We start from the raw sequence: 9,092 nt of genomic DNA, 5'->3' as shown, positions 1-9,092 counted from the left end.
TTTCGAAGACAGTGCTATGGGTGCCCGAATCCTAGCGAGGCGGCTCACCTCCTCTCATTTTTCTCTTCTCCTAGGAACATTTTAAGTGGACAACTGACTCCAGATATAGCATTCGAAGACTATGGTTTAACACTTCCTAGCGAGAAGGCTTTCCTCGGATTTTATCTCAGGGAGTGGCCTTTTTTTTTTTTTTTTTGAAAAGCCTTTATTCATGTTTCACCATGTCAACCCCTCATGCCTCTTTCTAGGGAGTAGGGATTATTTTCACTCAAAGCTCACTTTAAAGCTCTCCTTTTGCCCCATATCCTGCTAGATTTAGTTCATTTCCGAGCTTCGCAATTTTTATCTTTCTAAAGCCTAGAAAGTACACACTCCCACTTCGAGCGATCCTTGACTAAGGGCCCACTAAAATAGAAGACGAAAGACATGCAATCATACAGAATTTTCAAATTTTTGATGGTGGTGTGTGTCACATATAGCTTCCAGAGCATATTTCAAACATTTGTTTTGGCATAAAAGTAAGAGTCTTCCTAGATAGTGCAGACAACAACACACTCTTTTATCCTAACACCTTATCAACTCATCTGATTATTCATCTTATGCAAGACATCCTTTCCACACTTTAAAAGATGACATTGTCCTCGATGTCGCCCTGAGGAGCGGTGGAAAAGGAGTTGGGTCAAAGAATTAATTAACAATGAGCACCTTTCCACACTTTAAAAGTGTTTCCTGGGCTAGGACTAATCTTTTTAATTTTAACACCCAAAAAGATCCTTCATTAACTCAAAGAATAAGAATGTTATACTAAGCATTGAACAACCATCCTTCTTTCAAAAGGGAATAGAAGATATACCTTTCGTAGCAATTCTTCATTTAAGCATTGACCGTCCCTTTTCATAGACAAAATATTGCATAAAATATTTGTTGATGAAAGATGGAAGGTAAGAATTGTACCTCGTTTGATCATTTAGTTCCTTGGTGCAATTTCATCCTTATTGAGTTTGGGGTACCTCCCAAGAGTGCTACGTTTAACGTCCTTGGCTGGACGAAACGTGGTAGGATCTAGACCAAAAAACATAAAATACTAAAAGCATAAAAAAACAGATGAAAATAAAACAGTGTACTCAAACAGATTCTTAGAGTTTGATTCATGGTTACTCCATCATCCAAATTTCTTATGGAGGCAAGGTCTCTTCAAATGTCAGTCATAGCCCTGAGCTGGGTCCTCTTCTTGCCAGTTCTTCTCGCAGAAATGCAATTTGCATGTAGTGTCTTGCGTCCCTTTGCTCCAAGAGGTCTTCATGTTCCATGTGCAACTCATACTAAAATCTTTGCATTGTTTCCCAATTGGTTACCTTTGTGAAGCGTGCTGGAGCTGCAGGTGATGAGTGTGGCGGAATAGGAGTCTGGTTTTCTGAAGGTGGGGCATCATTGGAGATTGAGATATTTAGAGATAGGGTTGGCGAAGAATGATGTTGATTGCCCGGCGGGTTGGGATTTGTTCCCACAGTGTGTTCGGATTGGGAGATTCTGAGGACGGAGAGAGAGGCGACGGATTGACTCTCACCTTTGGTTTCTTGGGTATTTTTTTCTTGTTTGCTCTTGTTCCCGTCCTCATTCGCAAATTTCGACCAATTTTTAGCTCAGAGAAATCCGTCATAGACAATGGAGTCTTCGCTGCGCTTTTCAGAACCTTGCTGGATTCTTCCATTCTTGCCTGATACCCTAAACCAATGCACAGTTGAGTGACTAATGGTCCTACGAACAAAGAAGTGACTTTTTTAGATTGTTGTGCCTTCAACCATCTTTTGCACACCACCCCCATGTTCACAGGTGTATTTGTGTCCATGCTCCAAAGTGCAAACAAATCAGTTCTGTAGACTTTTGCAAAGTTTCCTGTGCGTCCTTCCCAAGATTGAGCAATTATTCTCCGGATAATTCGAATGTCGTCTCTTCTCAGCTGAGATTGTAGTACCCTCGATCCACTCCATTCAACTCCAGGTTTTGCAATCCTCTTCCAATAATTCCTTGGAGTGTCGGAGTCACCAAAATCGATTGGAAGTTCTTTGTACCACATGCTCTCTTGGTCCTCCTTGGTATAGAATCCAAGCAAAATTCCTAGAGTGTTTACTGAGATATGATGAGGTTCATTGAAGAGATTGAATTTGATCGTTGGGCTTTTCAGGTCGCTAGTTTTGCCTGTAACTTCCAAAGTGGCTACAAACTCAAAGACGGTAGGTATATAGGTCTGGTGACGCCATCCAAAAATTTTACTCCAAAAAGGTTGATGGATGAGGCATGCTAGCGAGTTTCGACATTGAAAAGGATTCAATGTTGCTAAATCAATGAATTTCCAACTAATTGTCATACTCAAAACGTCTCTGCTGTTTCTCCGTTAAAAGTATCCTTTGTTCCATAATTCTTTCATTCCTTTCTTCCTTGGGCTCAGTTAGTTCAGTTTCTCTTTCATTCCTTTCTTCCTTGGGCTCAGTTAGTTCAGTTTCCATCATATTCCTTTCTTCCTTGGGCTCAGTTAGTTCAGTTTCCATCATCGGGGCTTTTCCTTTTCTAGCCCTCATTTCCTCTTGATTAGCCGTGGATGAGTGGGAAGACATTGCCTATTCCTCTTGATTAGCCGTGGATGAGTGGGAAGACATTGCCTACATACAATCAACGAGATTTGAACAATATGTGGGCTTATATTTTATAAGAAATAATATAGAATCTATCCATTTCATTTACTTCATTCATGCTTCTTTCAAGAAAATGAACATGTCATATATAGGAAATATCATGTGAAATGCAAAAATGGTCAATATAGAGTCAATTTCCTCTTCTTCCCTTAGCTAGGTAGGAGTTGAAAAATGAGAAAGCAATAACATTTTGAAATTGATAAAGCAATAGGTGGGGATCATCATTCTCAAAGCCTAGAAAGCAAGGAACTTCCACATTTCATACTTTATATTCCCCATTTATCATGAATTCCATACAATAAGGTTATACCCAAATCTCCTAGGGTTTGCAATCTAGACATAAAGAATTTCTCAAATCTTGCAATGTTCATCTTCTAATAGCAAATATAGATTCCAAGCAAATTCTATAGTCTATTTCTAAGCCATCTCAATCAAAGAAATCATCAAACCACATTCATTCATACAAATATGCCTTCCAAAGAAAATAAATTCCAATAGATGTAAAGGAAAAATGGAGAGAAGGAATGTTACCTTTTGAAGAGCTTAGGAAGGAGATTCAAGAGATTTGTACCAAGAGTAGCTTTGGAGGAGGCTAGTCTTACCTTAGATGAAGCTCTTAGCTTTTGGATGTGGTGAAATAAGAAATGGGCAAAGGTTAGAACACATTTGCGCCTTATTTACGCAGTCTTTCTGGTGCCCGACCACGCCACTCACACGCGTGGGAGTGGGCGTAGCTAGCTTCTGGAAAACCTCCACGCCTGCTCACACGCGTGGGAGCGGGCGTGGCGGCTCCACTGGTAATTGTTGCAGTGGAAGAATTAATTGTTGCAGAAACAATGTCCTGTCTTGAACCCTTTGGCACCACTGGTAATATTTGCCTAAAGTCCCCACCTAGAACCACTGTCTTTCCTCCAAAAGTCTTGTTTTGACTTTCATTGTTAACAAACCTTAACAAATCTCTCATTGTTTTATCCAACGCCTCAAAACAATGTTTGTGCATCATCGGTGCTTCATNGCCCTCATTTCCTCTTGATTAGCCGTGGATGAGTGGGAAGACATTGCCTACATACAATCAACGAGATTTGAACAATATGTGGGCTTATATTTTATAAGAAATAATATAGAATCTATCCATTTCATTTACTTCATTCATGCTTCTTTCAAGAAAATGAACATGTCATATATAGGAAATATCATGTGAAATGCAAAAATGGTCAATATAGAGTCAATTTCCTCTTCTTCCCTTAGCTAGGTAGGAGTTGAAAAATGAGAAAGCAATAACATTTTGAAATTGATAAAGCAATAGGTGGGGATCATCATTCTCAAAGCCTAGAAAGCAAGGAACTTCCACATTTCATACTTTATATTCCCCATTTATCATGAATTCCATACAATAAGGTTATACCCAAATCTCCTAGGGTTTGCAATCTAGACATAAAGAATTTCTCAAATCTTGCAATGTTCATCTTCTAATAGCAAATATAGATTCCAAGCAAATTCTATAGTCTATTTCTAAGCCATCTCAATCAAAGAAATCATCAAACCACATTCATTCATACAAATATGCCTTCCAAAGAAAATAAATTCCAATAGATGTAAAGGAAAAATGGAGAGAAGGAATGTTACCTTTTGAAGAGCTTAGGAAGGAGATTCAAGAGATTTGTACCAAGAGTAGCTTTGGAGGAGGCTAGTCTTACCTTAGATGAAGCTCTTAGCTTTTGGATGTGGTGAAATAAGAAATGGGCAAAGGTTAGAACACATTTGCGCCTTATTTACGCAGTCTTTCTGGTGCCCGACCACGCCACTCACACGCGTGGGAGTGGGCGTAGCTAGCTTCTGGAAAACCTCCACGCCTGCTCACACGCGTGGGAGCGGGCGTGGCGGCTCCACTGGTAATTGTTGCAGTGGAAGAATTAATTGTTGCAGAAACAATGTCCTGTCTTGAACCCTTTGGCACCACTGGTAATATTTGCCTAAAGTCCCCACCTAGAACCACTGTCTTTCCTCCAAAAGTCTTGTTTTGACTTTCATTGTTAACAAACCTTAACAAATCTCTCATTGTTTTATCCAACGCCTCAAAACAATGTTTGTGCATCATCGGTGTTTTATCCAACGCCTCAAAACAATGTTTGTGCATCATCGGTGCTTCATCCCAAATTATTAGTTTTTGTTTGTGCATCATCGGTGCTTCATCCCAAATTATTAGTTTTACACGAACGATGAGTTCAGCTAATTGACTGCCTTGATTTATATTGCACGTAGAATCTTCATTGACAGAGATTAGTATTGAAAACCTTGAATGTGCAGTCCTTCCACCCGAAAGAAGTAAAGATGCTATCCCACTCGATGCCACATTGATAACAATTTCGCCTTTTGCTCTAATATAAGAAGAGAGCGCACGCCACAAAAATGTCTTTCATGTACCACCATACCCATAAACAAAAAACAGTCCACCATTGTTGGAATCAATATCATTGATAACGACATCATATATTGCTTTTTGTTCTTCTGTAAGTCTCTCCTTAAGCTGTTGACTCTCCTCGTTTTCCCTAGCACGGTCATATGCTAACTCTTCCCACAACAACCGGTTTTCCACATGAACATGACTTGCTTCATTAATTACCGGCATGTTTAGAAAATCTTTCAAAGTCTTGTTATAGACTAATAAAAGCTTTGACAATTCCATTAGCGCAAAATTCATTTTCTCTTCATTAGTTAGAAATATATCTGTAACAAAAGATAGGTCCATTAAATAAAATTAAAAAAAAATTAGTACATAAACCTTTAATAGTTGAATAATAATACCTTGCAAGTTTAATAATCTCCTATGGGTATGTTGAGCATCATCAGCCAGATGTGTCCACACCTTCTCCCATATAACTTCAGGACGTGCCATTATATTTGACAACAACAGAGTAACAAACAACTTTCTTAGTGAGTGGGGAGTTGCAAAATGGCTAGCTTCCAATATTGCATCAACATATTCAGTATCATCTTGTAATAAACCCCGCGCATAACATACCTCCTTAAAAGTATTGTACTGTACTCCATTATATGACCTTATGTCAGAAAAGGTTGTTGGGCCCCTAGCTATGTTCAACAAACATCAGAGATAATATAATTCCCCAATACCCGGTGGAACATAAAAGATACGACCAATAGAAAAACCTCTTTTACGTGGATGCCATTGACGAATATTTTTCTTCCACACAAATTTATTGGGCATCTCAATATAGGTTAGCAATTTAGCTTCTTGGAAAGTTTTGTTTGCCTCAAACCATTGTGTGAACATGCTTTGCCCCAAAGTTTCTTTGTTCAATACTGTCTCAACATCCTCATCATCCTGAAAGAAGACCGTTTGGCTATCTGGTAAATGGAAACTAAGCCTCTCAACTGGCGGGTTTCTACATTGAATCTCAAAACTTAGTAGACGCCAAGTAGTCTCAGATGCAGAAACGTATCTACAATCATAGTACATGTTGATCTCATTGACTAATTGTACATCATCTACATTTGATGTTGTTTTATAAAATTCAGCAGTAACGCGATTATTTCCCTTGTTCACGTACTTGAATAAGTATTTGATAGATCTAGATTGATTGCACCACTCCACATTCATATGTGCCTTGTATCTCAAAAGCAAGTATCTGTTATGGGGTACCACATATCTGTTGTCCAAATGAATACCATTCTTGGTAATTGTTTTCCCATCATCCCGTCTTCTATATATTGGGTAACCATCTGCATCAAAATTTGAGTTTTCAACAATTTTTTTGGGAAAATGTTTAGANCTCAAAACAATGTTTGTGCATCATCGGTGCTTCATCCCAAATTATTAGTTTTACACGAACGATGAGTTCAGCTAATTGACTGCCTTGATTTATATTGCACGTAGAATCTTCATTGACAGAGATTAGTATTGAAAACCTTGAATGTGCAGTCCTTCCACCCGAAAGAAGTAAAGATGCTATCCCACTCGATGCCACATTGATAACAATTTCGCCTTTTGCTCTAATATAAGAAGAGAGCGCACGCCACAAAAATGTCTTTCATGTACCACCATACCCATAAACAAAAAACAGTCCACCATTGTTGGAATCAATATCATTGATAACGACATCATATATTGCTTTTTGTTCTTCTGTAAGTCTCTCCTTAAGCTGTTGACTCTCCTCGTTTTCCCTAGCACGGTCATATGCTAACTCTTCCCACAACAACCGGTTTTCCACATGAACATGACTTGCTTCATTAATTACCGGCATGTTTAGAAAATCTTTCAAAGTCTTGTTATAGACTAATAAAAGCTTTGACAATTCCATTAGCGCAAAATTCATTTTCTCTTCATTAGTTAGAAATATATCTGTAACAAAAGATAGGTCCATTAAATAAAATTAAAAAAAAATTAGTACATAAACCTTTAATAGTTGAATAATAATACCTTGCAAGTTTAATAATCTCCTATGGGTATGTTGAGCATCATCAGCCAGATGTGTCCACACCTTCTCCCATATAACTTCAGGACGTGCCATTATATTTGACAACAACAGAGTAACAAACAACTTTCTTAGTGAGTGGGGAGTTGCAAAATGGCTAGCTTCCAATATTGCATCAACATATTCAGTATCATCTTGTAATAAACCCCGCGCATAACATACCTCCTTAAAAGTATTGTACTGTACTCCATTATATGACCTTATGTCAGAAAAGGTTGTTGGGCCCCTAGCTATGTTCAACAAACATCAGAGATAATATAATTCCCCAATACCCGGTGGAACATAAAAGATACGACCAATAGAAAAACCTCTTTTACGTGGATGCCATTGACGAATATTTTTCTTCCACACAAATTTATTGGGCATCTCAATATAGGTTAGCAATTTAGCTTCTTGGAAAGTTTTGTTTGCCTCAAACCATTGTGTGAACATGCTTTGCCCCAAAGTTTCTTTGTTCAATACTGTCTCAACATCCTCATCATCCTGAAAGAAGACCGTTTGGCTATCTGGTAAATGGAAACTAAGCCTCTCAACTGGCGGGTTTCTACATTGAATCTCAAAACTTAGTAGACGCCAAGTAGTCTCAGATGCAGAAACGTATCTACAATCATAGTACATGTTGATCTCATTGACTAATTGTACATCATCTACATTTGATGTTGTTTTATAAAATTCAGCAGTAACGCGATTATTTCCCTTGTTCACGTACTTGAATAAGTATTTGATAGATCTAGATTGATTGCACCACTCCACATTCATATGTGCCTTGTATCTCAAAAGCAAGTATCTGTTATGGGGTACCACATATCTGTTGTCCAAATGAATACCATTCTTGGTAATTGTTTTCCCATCATCCCGTCTTCTATATATTGGGTAACCATCTGCATCAAAATTTGAGTTTTCAACAATTTTTTTGGGAAAATGTTTAGAACACCGTCCATTTACCATGCATGGAGATGTCTTTCTAGCAACACCACAAGGACCATGTAACATAAACTCCTCGACTGCTTGATGGTACTCAGGATCTAATTCTTTGCTCGGGATTTCAGCGGAGATTATTGAGTCCATTATAGTTTAACATGGAATACTTGTGTTCAAACCAAGAAAAAGAAGTATATGAGCATGAGGTAATCCCCGTTTCTGAAATTCAATTGTGTAGATCACTGTTATAACAAAAAAATAACTGTAAATTAAGAGGTTAGTACAATAATTTTTATATATTGGGTAACCATCTGCATCAAAATTTGAGTTTTCAACAAATTTTTTGGGAAAATGTTTAGAACACCGTCCATTTACCATGCATGGAGATGTCTTTCTAGCAACACCACAAGGACTATGTAACATAAACTCCTCGACTGCTTGATGGTACTCAGGATCTAATTCTTTGCTCGGGATTTCAGCGGAGATTATTGAGTCCACTGTAGTTTGACATGGAATACTTGTGTTCAAACCAAGAAAAAGAAGTATATGAGCATGAGGTAATCCCCGTTTCTGAAATTCAATTGTGTAGATCACTGTCATAACAAAAAAAATAACTGTAAATTAAGAGGTTAGTACAATAATTTTTAACATAAAAAAATTGAAGTGTAATTTTTTCTTACATGCTTTTACCGGACCAAATAATTGCCCTGCCTTGAATTCCTTAATTAATGAATCAAGCTTCATTTTGAAAATTCGTGCAACAATATCTGGTCTATCCTCGGCTCTCAAACCTCTTAGTTGAACATATCGTTGGATTTCCGGCCACTTTGGGTTACATGTGAATGTAATGAATAAGCTTGGATACCCTATCCAACGACATATAGCCATAGCATCTTGATAATTCTGTATCATATATCTTGCACCACCCGTAAAACTTGATGGTAAAATAACTCTCTTACCTTGCGTTGAAGGGTCTATATCTCCT

General features: G+C 37.9%; 1 protein-coding gene across 1 annotated transcript; it reads right to left on the bottom strand.

Moving 5' to 3' along the window:
• Positions 1–8,216: 8,216 nt before the first annotated feature.
• LOC116028585 lies at positions 8,217–9,024 on the bottom strand. Its single transcript, XM_031270344.1, has 3 exons — positions 8,788–9,024; positions 8,483–8,700; positions 8,217–8,349 (listed from the first exon to the last, which is right to left on the bottom strand). Exons 1-3 carry the CDS (start codon positions 9,017–9,019, stop codon positions 8,347–8,349), a joined length of 453 nt encoding a protein of 150 aa, XP_031126204.1. The 5' UTR covers positions 9,020–9,024; the 3' UTR covers positions 8,217–8,346.
• Positions 9,025–9,092: the final 68 nt, after the last annotated feature.

Source organism: Ipomoea triloba, chromosome 9 (genome assembly GCF_003576645.1).
Source record: "Ipomoea triloba cultivar NCNSP0323 chromosome 9, ASM357664v1".
Lineage (NCBI taxonomy): Eukaryota > Viridiplantae > Streptophyta > Magnoliopsida > Solanales > Convolvulaceae > Ipomoea > Ipomoea triloba.
This window is presented reverse-complemented; position numbering and strand designations above follow the sequence as displayed.